The sequence below is a fragment of the Bombina bombina genome, chromosome 6 (genome assembly GCF_027579735.1).
Source record: "Bombina bombina isolate aBomBom1 chromosome 6, aBomBom1.pri, whole genome shotgun sequence".
Lineage (NCBI taxonomy): Eukaryota > Metazoa > Chordata > Amphibia > Anura > Bombinatoridae > Bombina > Bombina bombina.
The window spans coordinates 1,058,152,014-1,058,175,914 of record NC_069504.1 but is presented as its reverse complement, the minus strand read 5'-3'; the positions used below and the strand labels follow the sequence as shown (position 1 = coordinate 1,058,175,914).

At 39.9% G+C, this 23,901-nt stretch overlaps 1 protein-coding gene across 1 annotated transcript in view; it reads right to left on the bottom strand.

Moving 5' to 3' along the window:
- Window positions 1–3,857: 3,857 nt before the first annotated feature.
- Window positions 3,858–23,901, bottom strand: part of LOC128664882 (chromatin remodeling regulator CECR2) — a 246,728-nt gene continuing 226,684 nt past the window's right edge. The window contains exons 18-19 of the mRNA XM_053719678.1: window positions 6,936–7,032; window positions 3,858–5,447 (exon numbers count right to left, since the gene is read on the bottom strand). Coding sequence (XP_053575653.1) covers window positions 5,442–5,447; window positions 6,936–7,032 — 103 coding nt within the window. The 3' untranslated portion in view covers window positions 3,858–5,441. The remainder of the gene's footprint in view (window positions 5,448–6,935; window positions 7,033–23,901) is intronic.

The window sequence follows — 23,901 nt, the reverse complement described above, 5'->3', positions numbered from 1 at the left end:
TAGAAGCTCTCCTTCTTCGGCTTCTGCACATTGTGAGGGTATATCAGACATAGCTACTAAAGCGTCAGAGCTCTGTTTTGTTCTAGCCCCAGAGCTGTCTCGCTTTCCTTGTAACCCTGGCAGTTTGGACAATACTTCTGTAAGACTATGACTCATAACTGCCGCCATGTCTTGTAAAGTATACGCAATGGGCGTGCTAGATGTACTTGGCGTCCCTTGAGCGGGAGTTATAGGCTCTGACACGTGGGGAGAGTTAGTCGGCATAACTTCCCCCTTGTCAATTTCCTCTGGTGATAAATCTTTTAAAGCCAGAATATGGTCTTTATAACTTATAGTAAGATCAGTACATTTGGTACACATTCTAAGAGGGGGTTCCACAATGGCTTCTAAACATAATGAACAAGGATTTTCCTCTATGTCAGACATGTTTAACAGACTAGTAATGAGACCAGCAAGCTTGGAAAACACTTTAATGTGAAAAAGCAGATTATAAAAAACGGTACTGTGCCTTTAAGGGAAAAAAACAAACACAAAAACTGCAAAACAGTGAAAAAAGCAGTTAACTTTATGAAATTTTTACAGTGTGTATAACAGACTAAAATAGCATTGCACCCACTTGCAAATGGATGGTTAACCCCTCAGGCTCAAAAACGAAGCAAAAAACGGTAAAACCGTTATAAAAGTCACAAGCAAACTGCCACAGCTCTACTGTGGCTCCTACCTTCCCATATATGACTTTTGTAGGCACAAAAAACCCTTACAGAGGTCCAATATGTCAGGGGACTCCTTCAGGGAAGCTGGATGTCTCAAAATGTAAAAACTGCGCAATTAGAGCGCGAAAATAGGCCCCTCCCACCATGCACTCAAAGTGAAAGGGCCATAAATAACTACTCCTAGGAGAAATCTAGTCAGCCATGTGGAAAACTAGGCCCCAAATAAAGATTTATCACCCTCAGTAAAAAAAACGTTCTTTATATATGCAAACGTTTTACATACTAAGCCATAATAGAAAGTAATATGAATATTACCCTTTACTGCAAGCATGATGCCAGTCGTTTATTAAATCACTGCAATCAGGTTTACCTTAAATATATCAGGCACTGTCAGCATTTTCTAGTTCTTATCCTCTAGAAAAAAATATACTGAACATACCTCAGGGGAGTTAATTCTGCAGGCCGTCCCCCCAGCTGAAGTTTCCCCATACTCTTCAGTTATGTGTGAGAACTGCAGTGGACCTTAGTTACAACCTGCTAAGATCATCAAAAGCCTCAGGCAAAACTCTTCTTCTAATTTCTGCCTGAGGTAAAAAAACAGTACAACGCTGGTACCGTTTAAAAATAACAAACTTTTGATTGAAGATAAACTACACTATTCACCACATCTCTCTTGATACTTCCCTTGTCGAGAGCTGCAAGAGAATGACTGGAGGTGGCAGTTAGGGGAGGAGCTATATAGACAGCTCTGCTGTGGGTGATCCTCTTGCAGCTTCCTGTTGGGAAGGAGAATATCCCACAAGTAATGGATGAATCCGTGGACTGGATACACCTTACAAGAGAAATTAGACAACTCTGGTTTAAAGCTATTTTTTGGCTAAATAAGTTTCTAGATAAAAGGATTAGGTTTTCAGATTTTCAGTTTTTTTTTTATATTATGATCAATCCCATCTTAATACTGGTGCACAAAATCTGGTTTTTCAAAATCTGGTTAATACGATTATTTTGGCTACACGGAATCTGACATTAAGAAGCTTGAAGGACTCCAAGGCTCCTAGTATAGCTGAACTAGTTAATAAAGTATACCTACAAATGACTTTAGAGTTGCACAATATAAAACTGTACTCTGAATTGCGCATGAAAGCATTCTTTTCAAAATCGAAGAAAGTTATTTTAGTATGGCCAATTGCGGTGCAATTTATTGCTCCTATTAGGAGATTGGAAACCTTTCTTGCTCTGCTGTTGGCAGACTTTCTTCCTCAAATATGGTCGCCAGATATCAGGAGTTATTTAATCCAACTAAAATAACTATTAGAGATAGGGAAGTACTCTGAGGCTGAGAGTGGTGGGGAGAGAGGTTTATTTTTTTATTTTTGTGAAACAAAGAGTAAATAAATAAAAAAATCAGGGTTTTTCTAAAAATAACATTGATTTGTATTGTTTGGTTATTTTTGTATCTTGTATTTTTGTTTTAGCATGATAAATGTCTTTCATATTGTATAGGTATATAGTGTAGTTCAAGGAACTAATACAATTTCTTTGGTGATATTTCATTTGTGAAAACCATAATTTGGAAATCTTAATATCCTGTTTTTTGTTATATGGCATAAATATATATTCTTTCATTTATTGTATATTAATTGGAAAAAAAATATATAAAAAAAAAGTATAGTAGCTTAAGTATCAGACAGACAAAATGTAAGCAGTACAGAGACAGCAAAGAGTTAAATAATTTTATTCCCCAATTTAAGAAAAGCTCTAATATCAGTGTGTCTCAACACCTCTACCATCCTGAGAGCTCCTCCAAACACATAGAAATGGTTAAAGCCCCATAGGAAAAGGGAGTTAACCAACGCTACACTACCAGTGAGCATTAAAACCAAAATCTTAAACGCCTAGATTTGTGAGTTAATATGGTTGTGTTAAGGTCTCCAGCAAATCCAGAGAGAGCTAAAGCTGAATGGTTAAAATGAGGCTACTAAGTTTAGCGCTCAAAGTTATAAAAGTCCCGACTGTGTGAATCGTATACATGTTCATAGTAATAGCTGGTACTTACCTGTCAGCACCTTTAGGTAAACTGTGCTTCCCTCAGCGGAAAACTTCACCAGTATGATTGGCCTGTCTGAGGCAGTGCCAGCATGATGTCAAGGATCTCACAAGAAACACAGGGGATTGGCAGATAAATCCACTTCTCATTTGGCGAGGGCTGTAGGTCACACAAGGAGCAGCACACTGTAAACCAGTGGGAAACTGGCAAATAATTCTGCATTTCACCTGGGAGGCCTGTGACATTTCCACACTGGAAAAAGACGTTTCACTTCCTGGCTGAAAACTTCTTTCTACCCCCTGTCCTCCTTGAATGTAATTTCCACATGTGATGTCTCGTGGACTAAGGTGCTCTTTATAGTGACTTGATTTGTAAGTTGTTACATTTTTAAAACCTGGATATAAGGCACAATGCTATGTTTAATACAAGGTCCTGTATTTAAGCAAACATTTCTGAATCTAATTTATATGGTGTGGGGCCAGAAGAAACATTTTTTAATCACATTAAATGTGATAATGACTAGACATGCATATCCTTTGTTAGGATCTGAATGCAGAAGAAGACTGCCTCTTGCAGCATTCGCCTCTTTTCAGAGCCGGATTTATTCTTGTGAAAATTCAACACACTGGCAATGCACAGATCTTAGCGCGTTTCACTTTTACAAGAATAAATTAGGCAAAAAAAAAATAGAAGAGCTGCCTTCTTCCGCATTGGGGTCCAAAATAGGCTTCAAATGCAAATGTCTAGTAGGTAGTATACAATGGATACAGATGAATTGGTTTCAATTTAAAAGATTACTTTTTTTGATCATACTTTTTTTTTTTTTAACACATTTAGATGCTACTTTTTCACATGGATGACAAATGTCTGGCTTAAAGTTTGACTTTTTAACTACTGCTCTTTTATGCACATGACTGAAAAGGTTAGTGTATTGTCCAAAGAAAGTAGGATATTGGCAGACAGTTCGGCTCTCCCTTGCAGTTATGAACAGTGGTGCACATGCTAAATTGCAAAAAACTCACAACATATACTAAAACAATTTAAAAATAAAATACTCTTGAAATATAAATTTTAATAAATAAATGAAAAAAACTAAATATAAGCTAAATCATTTATTCTAGAAATGCATTTTATACAAAATATTCCACTTCATCTGGAAAATATTTCTCACACATTTCATCTTCATATATATATGTATATACAGATTTATTTAAAAAAAAAAAAAAACACAACAAAACAAACTGTTTAGAGCACATGAAGTTAACTGCTGAGGTAACTTGGAGGTTGTGTGGAGCAACTAAAAAAAAATTAAATATATATTTTATATATATAAAAAAAAAAAAAAAAACACACACAGAACCAATATATACACATTTATATTAAAACAAAATAAATATAATTCACATTTTCAGGGAGCATGTGGAATTAATCAAGCCAAGAACAAAATAATCCATATTTAAAGGTCCTAGAAATATCATTAAATTCCAGTGTCTTAAAAATCTGATGGCAGAACTTTTAGGGCAAATGACTCCCCACCTTCAGTTATCAAAGAACATTCCCCAGCAGTACAATCAATTTTGAAAAAGTGAGTCCGTAACTGATCTACAAGTTTAACCAATAAATGGAATATCATTAATTTGTCTTTTGCAACTGGACTTGTGGGCCCCTGACAGTTTATTTACCATTTCAGAAAGACCAGAGCAGTGCACAGGAAAAACTATCATGCAGTCACAATGTTAAAAAAAATAAAAAATATATATCATGAATACTGTAATCATTCATGGGATAGCATAAACATCTGTAAAGATTGGAAGCCAAAAAACATTTCCCCCTGAATATTTTAAACCAAATCAAACCCACTTAGTAATGGCACAAGTAAATAGGGATAGGATACATGGATATAGTTGCCAAATGGGGAGAAGTCCCCCAACTCTTCCTGCAAGGTGCATAAATTCCAATAAAAAAAAAAATCTATTTTTTTTAAATTAATAACTCCACTGTCATTCTTTAACATAAAATATACTTTTTTTTAAAAATTCCTTTGTTGTAGAGGCATCAAACATTAAATGTGCTAGCATTTTCTGGCTTCCAAATGTATTCATCTTTTTAATATCTGTTCTAACCACTGAATTAAATCTGTGCACTTATTAGTCCAACTGCCTAGACTGGGGCACTTGGTTTTCACAAGATGGCCGTGCAATAAATGGTTGGTAGACGTAAACACCATGGAACCTTTTTAGCCATATATACTTTTGTGTTCAGTTTGGAATCCTTAACGTAAACAAGTAGGAAGGGCCTAGAGAACGTTATGTACATTCCATGAAAACATGAAAAGGAAATATCAATATAAAAATGGGAAAAAAAAGAAAAAAAAAAAAGATGCAAAGGCAGCAAAAACTAGTTGTAAACAGAGGAGCTAGTGCTCGTATTTTCCTGAGAAAGTCTGTCCTATATATCCGAATGAGAAAAGCATGATGAGCCGTACAAGAGGCATTACAGTATAAGGTGTCACAGGGCACTTCTTGGCTTTGAAGAGGTGGAACAGACAGCTGTGAGAATCCTATAGTCCTTTTCTCTAGGGTGGAAGAAAGAAATCCCTAAAGGCACAGGCCCGTTTAAGGCAGAGGGCTCTTAGGTCTCCTTCCCTAGGAACTGGGTACATTCATGACCTTATTCATAAGTTACACCTGTGAAAGAATAAATAGTTAGCGACAATAGTTGACAGGGACATTAAACTTAACATTTTTTTATAAAATAAATACACTTTATTTTGCTTCCTTTTTCTGAAATGTAACTCAAAACTGACCCTACAATATTCAAAATTGTAGGTTTTCTTCAACTAGTATATCTCTGTACTGCAAAACAATGTAGATTTTCCTAATAAGGGATAGTTAGCGATTATTTTTAAACATTTATATTGTGATTTATGATACATATACTATGCGTAAAAAAGACATGTCCCTTCGAAACGAAATCTGTTGCAATTATCACATATGTTTTGTAACATTTTCTTTGGTGTATGTTCTATCGGCCTCATAACCTTACACTTGTCTCAGAGTGTCTCTCTCTTTTATGCGTTGGGTAATGCGGCTGGCTAAAATTTAGTTGAATGGAATGATCTGACGCACTGAATCGACAACAAGCCCATGACACCGGTATTATAGAAACTACAGCTCCGAAAAGGTTGGCAATGCATGTACTATAAGTAAATGTTTGGGTCCGTAATATTTACTTTGCCATCTTTTTAAAGAGGTACAGCTATCCTTTTGTTATTTATTCCAACATATACTGTACTATATTGTCAATGATCTAAATACAAAAATGTTTTAAAAGAATTTAACATTTTTCACTTTATATCTTACAAAACTACTTTAAAAGGGATAGAAATGTCAAAAAATAAAATTAGATTAAGCATTTTTGCAATATACTTTCATTAGCAAAGATTGCTTCTAGAAAAAGTTCTGACTGTTTCTGTGGCATATGCAAATATCCGGTGAGGGCCCGTGCACCAGTATTCAAAACCCATGCTTGCTCAGAGAGGTGGCGCAGTGGTGTACATTACTTCTGAATACACCATTTGTGCCATACAAGCTACTGTTGAACCTCTGAGCAGACATGGTGTTTAAATACTGTCAAACAGGCCCTCAAAAGGATATGCGAGTATGCTGCAGAAAAATAATAACTTTTACTAGAAGCATTTTTGCTAATGGAAGTATATTGCAAAAATGCTTATATTTCACATTCGTATGCACATTTAATTTTTGACCTTTCTATCCATTTAAAACTACAGTATCTATCGTATCTCTCAACTTTGTCCAGTTAGGGCATGCTGTAAATGAGTGTGCTCACTGCGCTAAACAATTGATGCCATTTTGTAGGAAACCTAGGTTATTGAATTTGCTTTTTGGCTTGTGGGGCAAGCACATTTTTCCTTTATTAAAAACACAGAGAGCAAGAGGATAAGCAGCACTTAACTCCTTACCCAAAACTTTGCCTTGCACTTTGCAGCAGTTATCAAATATGCACAGGCAGGGGCAACAAGACAATGAGCTATAATGTTTCTAGTAAATGCATCAGGTCTGTGTGGACAAGTGGCAAATGACCACCCTCATTCTGCTGCTAAATCAACACTACTTGGAGTTCATTTTACATCTTATAATTCATAATCTGCTTACCTGGTCAAGTGGCACTGTAGGGGATGTCTGCATCACTTCCCCTTGGGAAAGAGCCCGTACTTTGGGGAAACTTGGTGACTGCCTCTGAAAGTGCATTCTGGGAGAGAAGAAAAATACATGTGAATATCACAACCCTATGGGAGCAAAGTGCTCAGATGCATAATACCACAAGAAACTACACCAGAACATATATTCTATTGCATTACTGGGAATAAGCAACCGTTAATGTTATTCATTTTGTTTCGTTTCCAATATTTCTAGAATCAAACATGTACAAGACACACAAACTCTTCCTAGTTTGTCTTCTGCAATATCCAAATATTAACTTCAAGAACAAATGTATGACATTTAAGATTTATAAAAACAAACATAATTTATGCTTACCTGATAAATTTATTTCTCTTGTAGTGTATCCAGTCCACGGATCATCCATTACTTGTGGGATATTCTCCTTCCCAACAGGAAGTTGCAAGAGGATCACCCACAGCAGAGCTGCTATATAGCTCCTCCCCTCACTGCCATATCCAGTCATTCGACCGAAACAAGCCGAGAAAGGAGAAACCATAGGGTGCAGTGGTGACTGTAGTTTAATTAAAATTTAGACTTGCCTGAAAAGGACAGGGCGGGCCGTGGACTGGATACACTACAAGAGAAATAAATTTATCAGGTAAGCATAAATTATGTTTTCTCTTGTTAAGTGTATCCAGTCCACGGATCATCCATTACTTGTGGGATACCAATACCAAAGCTAAAGTACACGGATGATGCGAGGGACAAGGCAGGAACTTAAACGGAAGGAACCACTGCCTGTAGAACCTTTCTCCCAAAAACAGCCTCCGAAGAAGCAAAAGTATCAAATTTGGAAAATTTGGAAAAAGTATGAAGGGAAGACCAAGTTGCAGCCTTGCAAATCTGTTCAACAGAGGCCTCATTTTTAAAGGCCCAGGTAGAAGCCACAGCTCTAGTAGAATGAGCAGTAATCCTTTCAGGAGGCTGCTGTCCAGCAGTCTCATAGGCTAAACGGATTATACTCCGAAGCCAAAAAGAAAGAGGTCGCCGAGGCCTTCTGACCTCTCCTCTGTCCAGATTAAACAACAAACAGGTTAGATGTTTGGCAAAAATCTTTAGTAGCCTGTAAGTAAAACTTCAAGGCACGGACTACGTCTAGATTATGCAAAAGATGTTCCTTCTTTGAAGAAGGATTAGGACACAATGATGGAACAACAATCTCTTGATTGATATTCTTGTTAGAAAGCACCTTAGGTAAAAACCCAGGTTTTGTACGCAGAACAACTTTATCTGAATGAAAGATCAGATAAGGAGAATCACAATGTAAGGCAGATAACTCCGAGACTCTTCGAGCCGAGGAAATAGCCATCAGAAAAAAAGAACTTTCCATGAAAGAAGTTTGAGATCAATAGAATGAAGGGGTTCAAACGGAACCCCTTGAAGAACTTTAAGAACCAAGTTTAAGCTCCATGGAGGAGCAACAGGTTTAAACACAGGCTTAATTCTAACTAAAGCCTGACAAAATGCCTGAACGTCTGGAACTTCTGCCAGACGCTTGTGTAAAAAGAATAGACAGAGCAGAAATCCGTCCCTTTAAAGAACTAGCTGATAATCCTTTGTCCAAACCCTCTTGGAGGAAGGACAATATCCTAGGAATCCTAACCCTACTCCATGAGTAATTCTTGGATTCACACCAATGAAGATATTTACGCCATATCTTGTGGTAAATTTTCCTGGTGACAGGCTTTCGTGCCTGTATTAAGGTATCAATTACTGACTCGGAGAAGCCACGCTTTGATAGGATCAAGCGTTCAATCTCCATGCAGTCAGTCTCAGAGAAAGTAGATTCGGATGATTGAAAGGACCTTGTATTAGAAGGTCTCATCTCAGAGGCAGAGTCCATGGTGGAAAGGATGACATGTCCACTAGGTCTGCATACCAGGTCCTGCGTGGCCATGCAGGCGCTATCAATATCACTGATGCTCTTTCCTGTTTGATTTTGGCAATCAGACGAGGGAGCAGAGGAAACGGTGGAAACACATAAGCCAGGTTGAAGAACCAAGGCGCTGCTAGAGCATCAGTGCCGCTTCTGGGTCCCTGGACCTGGATCCGTAACAAGGAAGCTTGGCGTTCTGGCGAGATGCCATGAGATCCAATTCTGGTTTGCCCCAACGGAGAACCAATTGAGCAAACACCTCCGGATGGAGTTCCCATTCCCCCGGATGAAAAGTCTGACGACTTAGAAAATACGCCTCCCAGTTCTCTACACCTGGGATATGGATCGCTGACAGGTGGCAAGAGTGAGTCTCTGCCCAGCAAATTATCTTGGAGACTTCTGACATCGCTAGGGAACTCCTGGTTCCCCCTTGATGGTTGATGTAAGCCACAGTCGTGATGTTGTCTGACTGAAATCTGATGAACCTCAGTGTTGCTAGCTGAGGCCAAGCCAGAAGAGCATTGAATATTGCTCTTAACTCCAGAATATTTATTGGGAGGAGTTTCTCCTCCTGAGTCCATGAACCCTGAGCCTTCAGGGAGTTCCAGACTGCACCCCAACCTAGAAGGCTGGCATCTGTTGTTACAATTGTCCAATCTGGTCTGCGAAAGGTCATACCCTTGGACAGATGGGCCCGAGATAACCACCAGAGAAGAGAATCTCTGGTTTCCTGATCCAGATTTAGTAGAGGGGACAAATCTGTGTAATCCCCATTCCACTGACTGAGCATGCATAATTGCAGCGGTCTGAGATGCAGGCGCGCAAATGGCACTATGTCCATCGCCGCTACCATTAAGCCGATTACTTCCATGCACTGAGCCACCGTGGGGCGCGGAATGGAGTGAAGAACACGGCAAGCATTTAGAAGTTTTGATAACCTGGACTCAGTCAGGTAAATTTTCATTTCTACAGAATCTATTAGAGTCCCTAGGAAGGAAACCCTCGTGAGAGGAGATAGAGAACTCTTTTCTTCTTTCACTTTCCACCCATGTGACCTCAGGAATGCCAGAGCTATCTCTGTATGAGATTTGGCAATTTGAAAGCTTGACGCCTGTATCAGGATATCGTCCAGGTAAGGAGCCACCGCTATGCCTCGCGGTCTTAGGACCGCCAGAAGTGAGCCCAGAACCTTTGTAAAAATTCTTGGGGCTGTAGCCAACCCGAATGGAAGAGCTACAAATTGGTAATGCCTGTCTAGAAAGGCAAACCTCAGGAACTGATGATGATTCTTGTGAATCGGAATGTGAAGGTAGGCATCCTTTAAGTCCACTGTGGTCATGTACTGACCCTCTTGGATCATGGGTAAAATGGTTCGAAAAGTTTCCATCTTGAATGACGGAACTCTGAGGAATTTGTTTAGGACCTTTAAATCCAAAATTGGTCTGAAGGTTCCCTCTTTTTTGGGAACCACAAACAGATTTGAATAAAACCCCTGTCCTTGTTCCGTCCGCGGAACTGGATGGATCACTCCCATTACAAGGAGATCTTGTACGCAGCTTAGGAATGCCTCTTCCTTTATCTGGTTTGCAGATAATCTTGAAAGGTGAAATCTCCCTTGTGGAGGAGAAGCTTTGAAGTCCAGAAGATATCCCTGAGATATGATCTCCAACGCCCAGGGATCCTGAACATCTCTTGCCCACGCCTGGGCGAAGAGAGTCTGCCCCCTACTAGATCCGTTGTTGGATAGGGGGCCGCTCCTTCATGCTGTCTTAGAGGCAGCAGCAGGCTTTCTGGCCTGCTTGCCCTTGTTCCAGGACTGGTTAGGTTTCCAGGCCTGCTTGGATTGAGCAAAAGTTCCCTCTTGTTTTGAAGCAGAGGAAGTTGATGCTGCACCTGCCTTGAAATTTCGAAAGGCACGAAAATTAGACTGTTTGGCCTTTGATTTGGCCCTGTCCTGAGGAAGGGTATGACCCTTACCTCCAGTAATGTCAGCAATAATTTCTTTCAAACCAGGCCCGAATAAGGTCTACCCTTGAAAGGAATGTTGAGTAATTTAGACTTTGAAGTCACATCAGCTGACCAGGATTTGAGCCATAGCGCCCTACGCGCCTGGATGGCGAATCCGGAATTCTTAGCCGTTAGTTTAGTCAAATGAACAATGGCATCAGAAACAAATGAGTTAGCTAGCTTAAGAGTTCTAAGCTTGTCAACAATTTCAGTCAATGGAGCTGTATGGATGGCCTCTTCCAGGGCCTCAAACCAGAATGCCGCCGCAGCAGTGACAGGCGCAATGCATGCAAGGGGCTGTAAAATAAAACCTTGTTGAATAAACATTTTCTTAAGGTAACCCTCCAATTTTTTATCCATTGGATCTGAAAAAGCACAACTGTCCTCAACCGGGATAGTGGTACGCTTTGCTAAAGTAGAAACTGCTCCCTCCACCTTAGGGACAGTCTGCCATAAGTCCCGTGTAGTGGCATCTATTGGAAACATTTTTCTAAATATAGGAGGTGGGGAAAAGGGCACACCGGGCCTATCCCACTCCTTACTAATAATTTCTGTAAGCCTTTTAGGTATTGGAAAAACATCAGTACTCACCGGCACTGCATAGTATTTATCCAGCCTACACAATTTCTCTGGCACTGCAATTGTGTCAGTCATTCAGAGCAGCTAATACCTCCCCAAGCAATACACGGAGGTTCTCGAGCTTAAATTTAAAATTAGAAATCTCTGAATCAGGTCTCCCCGATTCAGAGACATCACCCACAGACTGAAGCTCTCCGTCCTCAGGTTCTGCATATTGTGACGCAGTATCAGACATGGCTCTTACAGCATCTACGCGCTCTGTATCTCGTCTAACCCCAGAGCTATCGCGCTTGCCTCTCAATTCAGGCAATCTGGAAAATACCTCTGACAGGGTATTATTCATGATTGCAGCCATGTCCTGCAAAGTAATCGCTATGGGCGTCCTTGATGTACTTGGCGCCATATTAGCGTGCGTCCCTTGAGCGGGAGGTGAAGGGTCCGACACGTGGGGAGAGTTAGTCAGCATAACTTCCCCCTCGACAGACCCCTCTGGTGACAATTCTTTTATAGATAAAGACTGATCTTTACTGTTTAAGGTGAAATCAATACATTTAGTACACATTCTCCTATGGGGCTCCACCATGGCTTTTAAACATAATGAACAAGTATCCTCTGTTTCAGACATGTTTGTACAGACTAGCAATGAGACTAGCAAGCTTGGAAAACACTTTAAAGCAAGTTAACAAGCAATATAAAAAAACGTTACTGTGCCTTTAAGAGAAACAAATTGTAAATATTTTGTTAGTGTAACTGCCTTTTTTCACTGTTATTTCAAATTTTGTCAGTGTATGTAACAAGTCAGCAGAGCATTGCACCCACTTGCAAATGGATGATTAACCCCTTAATAACAAAAACAGAATAAATGACAAAAACGTTTTTTAAACACAGTCACAACTGCCACAGACTACTGTGATTGTTACCCTCCTCAAACACGACTTTGAAGCCTTTTGAGCCCTCCAGAGATGTCCTGTATCATGCAGAGGGAAGCTGAATGTCTGTCAGTATTTTTATCTGCACAGAAAAGCACTAAAATAGGCCCTTCCCACTCATATTGCAACAGTGGAAAGCTTCAGGAAACTGTTTCTAGGCAAAAATCAAGCCAGCCATGTGGAAAAAAACTAGGCCCCAATAAGTTTTGTCACCAAACATATATAAAAACGATTAACATGCCAGCAAACGTTTTATATTACACTTTTATAAGAGTATGTATCTCTGTTAATAAGCCTGATACCAGTCGCTATCACTGCATTTAAGGCTTAACTTACATTAATCCGGTATCAGCATTTTTCTAGCAAATTCCATCCCTAGAAATATATTAACTGCACATACCTTATTGCAGGAAAACCTGCACGCCATTCCCCCTCTGAAGTTACCTCACTCCTCAGAATATGTGAGAACGGCAGTGGATCTTAGTTACTTCTGCTAAGATCATAGAAATCACAGGCAGATTCTTCTAATGCTGCCTGAGATGAAACAGTACACTCCAGTACCATTTAAAAATAAACTTTTGATTGAAGTAAAAAAACTAAACTATAATACACCACTCTCCTCTTACTACGTCCATCTTTGTTGAGAGTTGCAAGAGAATGACTGGATATGGCAGTGAGGGGAGGAGCTATATAGCAGCTCTGCTGTGGGTGATCCTCTTGCAACTTCCTGTTGGGAAGGAGAATATCCCACAAGTAATGGATGATCCGTGGACTGGATACACTTAAGAGAAAACAAAACAAAAACCCCTAGAAAAATAACTAGAATTTCTCTTTTAATCTTCTATACTTTGTGTGTGCTGGTTTTTTAGCGTGATTATTTTAAATTTCACGTCAGCAAGCTCTGTACTGTTATTTATTTGCACTTTGGATTACACATCGGGTTAGCGTACATATGTCTGTCTCGCTATACCCCCTTCTTAACTGTCATTTTTTTGCGCACATTATTCAGTTTCACTGAGTGTAATCTGGCCTTCAAATGTGATATTGGTCTCCTTTGAATTGCAGTTGGGTTTATTCCGGTCATTTAAAGCTACTTCAGGAGGGGGTAAATTTTTTAATTCCTCTGGAGCTTTCTTAAAGGGCCACTAAACAGAAAATCTTTCTTTCATGATTCAGATAGAGAATACAAATTTAAACAACATTACAATTTACTTCTATTATTTATTTTGCTTCATTTTTTAGATATCCTTAGTTGTAGAAAAAGCAATGCACATGGGTGAGCCAATTACACGAGGCTTCTATGTGCAGCAACCAATCAGCAGCTACTGAGCATATCTAGATATGCTTTCCAGCAAAGAATATCAAGAGAATAAAACAAATTAAATAATAGAAGTAAATTAGAAAGATGTTTAAAATTGCATTCTCTTTCTAAATCATGAAAGAAAAAATGTGGGTTTCATGTCCCTTTAAGGGGATATAATTATTTTTGCTTTGCTGTGCTCAATGCTATAATGCATTCTGATTCTGTCCATAAATCTAACTTAGTATCGGAAGGTGTACAGGGGACTCAGCTGCTGTTACGAAGTGTGTTTATTGTAAAGAGACAAAATGTATGCTTACCGGATACATTTCTTTCTTTATGGACATGGAGCCCACAACGTCATTGCAATTACTAGTGGGATATTAAACTCCTGGCCAGCAGGAGAAAGCAAAGAGCACCCCAGCAAAGCTGTTAAGTGTAACTGTCTTACCCATAACCCCCAGTCATTCAGCCGAAGAAAAAAAAAAGGACAGGGTCGTGGACTCTCCATGTCCGGAAAGAAAGAAATTTATCAGGTAAGCATACATTTTGTTTTCTGTCCTATGACATGGAGAGTCCACAATGTCATTCCAATTACTAGTGGGAACCAATACCCAAGCTAAAGGACACGGAATGAACAGGGAGGGAAAAAAGAACCTCTCTCCCAAAAGAGGCCTCAGCCGAGGCAAAAGTATCAAATTTGTAGAATTTTGAAAAAAAAAAAAAGTATGCAAAGAGGACCATGTTGCCGCCTTGCTAATCTGTTCCACAGAAGCTTCATTTTTTAAAGCCTAAGAAGAGGAGACAGCCCTAGTGGAATGAGCCGTAATTCTCTCAGGAGGCTGCTGTCCAGCAATCTCATAAGCCAAACGAATCAAATTTCTCAACCAGAGAGACAGAGAAGTAGAAGTGGCCTTTTGACCCTTACGCTTTCCAGAGAAAACAACAAACAGGGCAGAAGATTGCAGAAAATCCTAAATAGCTTGTAAGTAAAATTTTAGAGCCCGCACAACATCCAAGTTATGCAAAAGACGTTCCTTTTGAGAAGGATTAGGACAAAAAGGAGGAACAACAATTTCCTAATTAATGTTTCGATCTGATACCACCTTAGGGAGAAACCCCAATTTAGTATGAAGGACCGCCTTATCAGCATGAAAAATAAGGTAGGGAGAATCACACTGCAGAGCTGAAAGCACACACTCTGCGAGCGGAAGAAATGGCAACAAGAAACAAAACTTTCCACAATAAGTTTTATATCAACAAAATGCATTGGCTCAAACGGAGCCTGCTGCAAAACTTTAAGAACTAAATTAAGGCTCCAGGGGAAGAAAAAGGTTTGAACACAGGCTTGATTCTAAACCAGGGCCTATACAAAGGCTTGAACATCTGGTAGGTTTGCCAGACTTTTGTGCAAAAGGATAATGCAGAAATCAGACCCTTTAGAGTACTGACCGATAAACCCTTATCCAGTCCATCCTGAAGAAAAGACAAAATCCGGGGAATCCCTTAGATTCACACCAAGATAGATATTTACGCCATATCTTATGGTAAATCTTGCGAGTAACCGTTTTTCAAGCCTGAATCATAGTTTCAATGACCGCTTCAGAAAAAACACGTTTAGACAGAACTAGGCGTTCAATCTCCAAGCAGTTAGCTTCAATGAATCTAGGTTTGGATGGAGGAAAGGACCCTGAAGTAGAAGGTCTTTCCTCTGAGGTAACCTCCAAGGAGGTGGAAATGACATCCTTATTAGATCCGCGAACCCGATCCTGCGAGGCCATGCAGAAGCTATTACTATCACCGACGCTCTCTCCTGTTTGATATAAGCAATGGCTCGTGAAAGGAGAGCAAACAGAGAAAACAGATGAGCCAGATAAAACCTCCAAGGAACTGCTAGAGTATCTATCAGAACGGCCTGAGGATCTCTTAACCTTTAACCGTACTTTAGAACCTTGGTGTTTTGGCAGGACGCCATAAGATTCAACTCTGGAACACCCCACTTGAGGGATATCTAAATATGATATGAAAGGTCTGTCTGCTCAGAAAATGTGCTTCCCAGTTGTCCACTCCTGGAATGTGGATGGCAGATAAGAGACAATTGTGGGCTTCCGCCCACTGGAAAAATGCGAGTTACCGCCTGCATTGCTAAGGAACTCAGAGTCCCTCACTGGTGGTTAATGTAAGCCACTGAGGTGGTGATGTCCAATTGGAATCTTATAAACCAGACCAACGACAGTGGAAGCCACGCTGATAGGACATTGAAGATAGCTCTCAACTCCAATGTTTATGGGAAGAGAGGACTCTTCCAGAGACCAAAGAACCTGAGCCTTTAGAAGGCCCCAAACTGCTCCCAAGCCTGACAGGCTGGCGTCCGTAGTCACAATTTCCCAGAAAGATCTCAGAAAGCAAGTGCCCACGAGAAAGATATTCCTGTGACACCCACCATGAGTCTCTCTTGTTAGAGGGTCCAGATTTATCCTCTAAGATAAATCTGAATGATCTCCATTCCACTGACTGAGCATACAAAGCAGCAGCGGTCGTAGATGGAACTGAGCAAAAGGAATGATGTCCATGGATGCCACCATCAGACCAATCACCTCCATTCATTGGGCCACAGATGGACGAAAGGCAGACTGGAGAGAAAGGCAGGAAGCAACAATCTTGTGTTTTCTGACCTCCGTCAAAAAAAATCTTCATGGACAGGGAATCTATTATAGTCCCTAGGAAACACACTTTGGTAGATGGAACACGAGAACTTTTCTCCAAATTCACCTTTCACCCATGGGAACATAGAAAAGACAACAGCATCTCTGTATGACATTGGGATAGTTGAAAAGATAATGCCTGAACCAAGTTGTCATCTAGATAAGACGCTACAGCAATTCCCTGGGATCTGATAACAGCCAGAAGCGCCCCCAGAACCTTTGTTTATATTCTGGGAGCCGTGGCCAGACCAAATGGAAGTGCAACAAATTGGAAGTGCTTGTCCAGAAAGGCAAACCCCAGATACTGATGGTGTTCCCTGAGAATGGGAACATGAAGGTATGCGTCCTTCAGGTCTATGGTCGTCATAAAGTGACCTTCCTGTACCAAAGGAAGAATGGAACGAATAGTTTCCATCTTGAAGGACAGAACCCTGAGGAATTTGTTGAGACACTTGAGGTCGAGAATGGGCTGAAAAGTTCCCTCCTTTTTGAGAACCACAAATCGATTTGAATAGAATTCTAGAACCTGTTCTGCTAGAGGGACAGGAACAATAACTCCCAGATAGTAAAGGTCTTTTACACAGTTTAAGAAGGTCTACTTTATTTGGTTTGAGGAAAGTTGACAGAAGAAATATGCCCGTGGGAGGGCAAGACTTGAATCCCATTCTGAAACCCTGTGATACTGTGTCCATCGCCCAAGGGTCTGGGACATCGAGTATCCAGGCTTGACGAAAAAGAGAAAGCCTGCCCCCCACCTGATCCATAATGGAACTGGGGACAGAACCTTCATGCTGATTTAGTCAGCAGAAGGACTCTTGTTTTGTTTTCCCTTGTTCCAGGGCTGGTTGGATTTCCAATAATATCTGCGTTGATCTGGTTTTGAAGAGTAAGGAGGACGACTTTTGTCCCTCAAAGTTACGAAAGGAATGAAAATTAGGAGTCTGACGACCTCTAGATATATTATTCTTGTCCTGAGGTAGGAAAGATCTCTTTCCACCTGTAATCTCTGAAATGATCTCTGCCAGACCAGGTCCAAACAGTCTTTTCCTTGTAAGGTAAAGCCAAAAAATTGATCTTAGAAGAGACATCGGCCGACCAAGATTTTATCCACAGAGCCCTGCGAGCTAGTACCGTGAAGCTAGACATCTTAGCTCCCAGACAAATTATCTGCATATTGGCATCACAGATAAAAGTATTGGCCAATTTGAGAGCTTTGATCCCATCTTGGATCTTCTTTACTGTAGTTTCCTCTGTAATAAGATCAGACAAGGCATCACCCCAATAAGATGCAGCTCCTGCAAATGTAGCAATACTTGCTGCTGGTTGCAACTGTAACCCTTGATGTATATACATCTTTTTTAAGTAAGCCTCTAGTATTGGGTCCTTAAAAGAGCAACTATCCTCTATAGGAATGGTAGTTCTCTTAGCAAGAGTAGGAATAGCTCCTCCTACTTTAAGAACAGTGCGCCATGAGTCACGAATAGAGTCAGCAACAGGAAACATTTTCTTGAAAACAGGGGAAGAGGAAAAAGGAACCCCTGGCTTATCCCATTCCTGAGCAATAATTCAGACATCTTCCTTGGGACAGGAAAAACCTCCTCAGAAGATGGAGAATTAAACTCTATCCAATTTAGAAGACTTCGTGGGGTTGACAGCAACCGAAAGTTTAGAGTCGTCTAAAGTAGCTAAAACCTCCAATAAAAACCGGAGGTGTTCCAGATTAAATCTAAAATTAACCTCTTCAGTTTCTGAAGATTTTTCTGCTAAAGTGTCAGAGTGAAATTTCACCATCAAAAGCTACTGAAGTATGCTCCTCATCAGACATGAGAAAGATTGGCTAATGCAGTCCTAGAGTCAGAAGCCTTACTATGAGGCAGATGTCTAGATTTTCTCTTACACTTACCCGAGGAAGGGAAAGCTGACAAAGCTGCTGTTACTGCAGAAGAAATCTGAGTGGCAAAATCCCCAGGTAAATAAACACCCCCAGGTGGTTGAGAGGACACAGAAGGCACTGTATGAGAAACAACTAAGGCTTGGGACGTTTGAGGAGAAAGCTGAGGCATGTCAAACACAGTATTATCCTGAGATTGCTCCGAAGGGAGTAATTTATCTAAATTTTAAAGTGTTAGCTAAACAAGAGGAACAAAATTGCATAGGAAGAACAATCTGGGCCTCTAAGCATAATAAACATTTATCCATAGAGATGGAGTCCATGCAATGAAGTAAAAGTCCCACTAGTAAAAAGAAAATTACTAAGTAAGGAAAAAAAATATTTACCAAACTAATTATACAGGGAGGTAAGCTAGTGAATAAAAAAAACCTTGGTTGCCTGAGGCTCCTACCAGCCAAGAGGAACACCCCTCTATACTGTGGGACCGCTTAGTTTAAAACATCTAGCTGTAGCTCTGCTCAGAAGAAAAAAAAAGATCTCTATCGATCTCAACTGCTCCGTTCCACAAAATCGAAAGTGCAGGTCACGTGAGCGGGCCCAATAACTAACTGTGCAATTCATCTGTGAAACAAAAGTGCGTGAAAAAGTTTAACAGTTTAAAAAAAAATGGCTTACCAGTTTTAAGATTAAAAAGGCTCTCAGTTATCCTTATATATTAAAAAATAAAACTCCCATCATATAATAAAAAGGAGAGATAGGTTAATAAATAAAGGGTATCATTACATCCCTTAGCCAAGATGCCTGGTCATACTGATTTAAGTAAATTAAAAAAAAGTGTCCCCAATATGAATCCTTACACTAAAAGAATTATTATGTCCCAGAATGGATCTGTAAATGAGGAATATCCTCTTAAGTGCTGCAGCCCTCCTGTACCTAGAAGGCAAAGGCACTTACCTATGATCCTTTTGCATTCAAGATGCTGATCCTTAGGTGTGGCAGGTACAACACGCCCTGTCATGGACCTGTAGGAAAAGAAAGAACAGAGTAACCAACTCTGGCTTTCCACAAAGGGGTAGCAAAGTGTTAAAAGTAAAGCAAAGACTTCCTCGCCACCTTTTAACTGCTAAAAGCCACCACTACTAACTCAAGAGATTGACATGGACAGAGCTAGACCACAATCCTTGCTTGCAGGGAAAAGTACCCATGAAAGGATTAAATTCTTCAGACACCAACTTCACACAACCTCCATTGACAGAGGCAAAGAGAATGACTGGGGGTTATGGGTAAGACAGTTACACTTAACAGCTTTGCTGGGGCGCTCTGACTCATCCTGCTGGCCAGGAGTTGAATATCCCACTAGTAATTGGAATGACGTTGTGGACTCTCCATGTCATAGGAAAGAAAACTTATGTTTCTTCTCCAGCTTATTTATGTAACTCATGTTGATCTATGCTGATGCATTCAGACCAAACTAATGCTGATTTCTATGGGTATTACTGCTCCTTCTGTCTCTTCTTTACAAAAGAATGCTTAAAGGAACAGTCTAGTCCAAAATAAACTTTCACGATTCAGATAGAGAATGTAATTTTAAACAATTTTCCAGTTTACTTTTATCACTCATTTTTCTTAGTTCTCTTGGTATTCTTAGTTGAAAGCTAACCCTGGGAAGTTCATATGCTAATTTCTAAGCCCTTGAAGGCCGCCTTTTCTTCAGCTCTGATTGGCTAAAATGGATGTCTGTCAAAAAAACTGAAATAAGGGTGCAGTTTGTAGAGGCTTAGATACAAAGTAATCACAGAGGTAAAAGGTGTATATATATAACCGTTGATTGTGCAAAACTAGGGAATGGGTAATAAAGGGATTATCTATCTTTTCTAAATAAAAATTCTGGTGCAGACTGTCCCTTTAAGCTGTATCACCATGAGTGAAAAATGTCACCAAATCTGCTCTCTCTAAAGCGCTGGCTGCTCTTCCGCCTTTAAGAGTAAAGATGTCAGTTCAGATTTTACCTTCTACTAGTAAATATGTCCCCTGAAGTCAGGGGATACTGTTGTCTCTTCAGAAGGTGACGTTTCCTCAGATGAGGAACATCTTTGCGCTCTTTTGAAAGAGTTACTTATTTTGGGGGGTTTAAAAATTCTAAGGTTTCTGAGGATAAGCCTTGTAATCAATTAAATTTTTAAGACTGCTTAGATCCCTGAGGTTTTCCTACCCTTGAAGCAGTTTCGGACATGGTTTCTAGGGAATGGTCTTAACCAGGTAATCCCTTTAATCCTTCTGCAAGGTTTAATAAGTTATATCTTTTACCTGTTTCTAATGTTTAATTGTGGGAGACTGTTCTGAAGGTTGATTTCCACTTTGGCTAAGTGTACTACAATCCCTTTAGAAGACAGTACTTCTTTTAAAGACCCTTTGGATAGGAAATTGGATTCCTTTCATAGAAGAGCCTTTTTACAAGCAGGGTATTTGCTTTGGCTGGTTGTTGCTTATGTGGCTGTGGCCTCATCATACTGGTTATCTAGTCTTTCAAAACAGTGTTCTAATGACAGTGCTTGTGAAAATATTTTGGGTTTACTAAAAATGCCAATTCTTTTATTTGTGATGCTGTATTTGATATTATGAAAATCAATGTCAAAAACGTGTCCTTGGCAGTCCTTGATAGAAGGGCCTTATGGCTTAAATCCTGGTCTGCTGATATGGTGTCTAAATACAGACTTATTGCTTTGTTTTCAGGGGAAATAGTTTTTTTCTGATTTAGATTCTATATCTGCTGTTATTGTAAAGGGGCTTTTCTTCTTCTAGACAAGAAGTGAAAGTCTAATGCTTCCAATCATTTTCATATCTTTTGTCAGAATAAGGAACAAAAATTTGTCTCCTCTGCTCAGAAGCAAGGCACTTCTGGTTCAGTCTGGAGGCCTAGTGCTAACTGGAATAATTCAAAGGCGGCTAAAAAACATTTCCTTGCTACCAAGACTGCATGAAAATGCTCAGATCTCAGGGTATTGCAGTATTTCCCTTCCTGGACCATATCTTGAATCAAACTCCATCTTATACTTTAGCAGAATCTCACACCAACAGACTTGTTTCTTCAACAAGGATGGAGGATCAATTTACCAAAGAGTTCTTCAGACCAGAGTAACTTTTTTGGGTTTTCAAATAGAATCAGGTCTCAATGTGTCTCTCTAACAGAGAGCAGAGAAGGATAAAATGTGTGTCATCTTGTCTGAACCTCGAGCCCCTCTCCTTTCCATCTGTTGCTCTTTGTATGGACGTTTGGGGGCTCATGCAGCGTCAGATGCAATTTCTTTTGCTCAATTTCACATGAGACCTCTTCAGCTTTGTATGCTTCGTCAGTGGTGCAGGGATCAAACCCAGCTATTTCAAAAGATTTTACTGGATCCCAGTATAAGTCAGTCTCTGACTTGCTGGCTTATCAGTTCTTTATTCAGGGGGCTTCTTTTGCTTGTCCTACCTGGACTGTGATCACTACAGATGCAAGTCTTTCAGATTGGGGAGCGGTTTGAGGGTCTTAGAGCATAGGGAGTTTAGGTTCCTCGGGAGGCGAGGTTACCAATCAATGTTCTGGAACTCCGTGCTATTTTCAGAGATCTTCAGGCTTGGCCTCTGTTGAAAAGGGAGTCTCATCTCAGTTTCCAAACAATGTCACAACAGATGCCTATGTCAATCTATTGGGCAGAAATCAATTCCTGTCTAATTTCTGTGAATCAAATTCCAGGACTGAACAACTGGGATGAAGACTCTCAGTCAATCTCTACATCAAGGGGAATGGTCTCTTCACCAGGATGTGTTCAATCAGATTGTCCAGGGATCCTCAGGCAGAGTTTGTGGATGTGCTAGTAGCTCCTTGGTCATTTCAGCTTGTTTATCTGTTTCCTTCTATGGTACCTCCCAGAGTGATGTCCAGGATAAGCCTAGAGAAATCATCAGTAATCCTGGATTACCCCAGCTTGGCCCTGCATGATTTGGTATGCAGATATGGTTCAGATATCCAGGTTTCTCTCCTAAGGTCAGACCTTCTGTCTCAAGGTCCCTTTTTCCATCCGAATCTCAAGTCTTTGAAGTTGATGGCATTGAAACTGAACGTTTAGTCCTTAGACAGAGGTTTCTCTATTTCTGTGCTCGTAAGCCTGCAACTAGGGAGATTCATCGTAAGGTTTGGAAGGCCTTTATTTCTTGGTGTATAGATCATGGTGTTTCCTGGCATTATTTTAGCATGCTTAGGATTTTGCAGTTCTTACAGGATGGTTTAGACAAGGGTGTATCTGTCAGTTCTCAGAAGGGGCAGATTTCTGCTCTGTTTTCTTCCATAGAAAGATTGCTAATCTTCCTGATATTCATAGTTTTGTTCAGGCCAATATTAAACCTGTAATTAAGCCAATTTCTCCTTTATAGAGTCTTAACTTGGTGTTAAAAGTTTTGCAGGCTCCTTTTTGAACCTATGCATAAGGTGGATGTTAAAAAACTGCTTTATTTGACATTTGTATTCCTTTTGGCTATCTCTTCTGTTAGAAGAGTTTCATAATGGTCTGCTCTTTCCTGTGATCCTCATCAGGATAAGGCAGTTTTAAAGGACAATGTGATTTTTTTGCCTAAAATTGTTTCTTCAGATAATATCAGCAGAGAGGTTGTTGTTATTATTGTTCTTTGTGTCTTAATCCCAAGAATGCTGCAGATAGATCTTTGCATAATTTGGATATTGTTAGTAGAATCAATGTAATACTTCAATGCTCTAAGGATTTTAGACAGGCTTCTAGTTTGTTCATTTTTCTGGTACTAGAAAAGATCAGAACGTTTTGGCTGTTTCTTTGGCTTCTTGTTTGAAACTTGATTCATAAGGCTTACTTGGAGGCTGGTCAGCCTCCACCACAACAGATTACTGCTCATACAAGGTAAGTGGCCACTTCTTGTGCTTTCAATAATAAGGCTTCAGTTGATTATATTTGCAAGGCAGCTACTTGGTCTTATTTGCATACTTTTACTAAATTCTACCCATTTTGATGTTTTTGCTTCTTCTGAGGCAGCCTTTGGTAGGAAAGTCCTTCAGGTAGTTGTCTCAGCTTGATTTATGTTTGCCTGATTGTAAACACACACATACATGCCTGGTGACATAGTAACTATGTCCTTTAGGCTTAAGGTGCTAATATGCATGATCAAAAACGTTAGAGATTCAATTTATGGTTGACTTATATAAAGCACAATTAATAACCAACTTCTTCTCTCGAGTACCCAGCATCACCTACTTTTTCTTTTTTTAAATAACCCCGTACTCTCTAGCCTGTGCCGCCATAAGCAGGGGTCTGAAAGGGACATAAGCTCAGGAGTGTGCACATGTTTAGAGCACTATATTGCAGCAGTTTTGCAAGAATATTCTCCATTTGCAAGAGCACTAGATGGCAGAACTATTTCATGCAATGTAGTCTCCAGACACCTACCTATGTATCTCTTCAACAAAGACAACCATGGGAACAAACCAAATTTGATAATTTTTTAAAATTTTAAATTGTATACTCTAATTCACAAAAAATATTTGTGTTTCATATCCCTATAACACCATCTCATGCCAATGGTCTTGATCTCATTAAAAGGTAC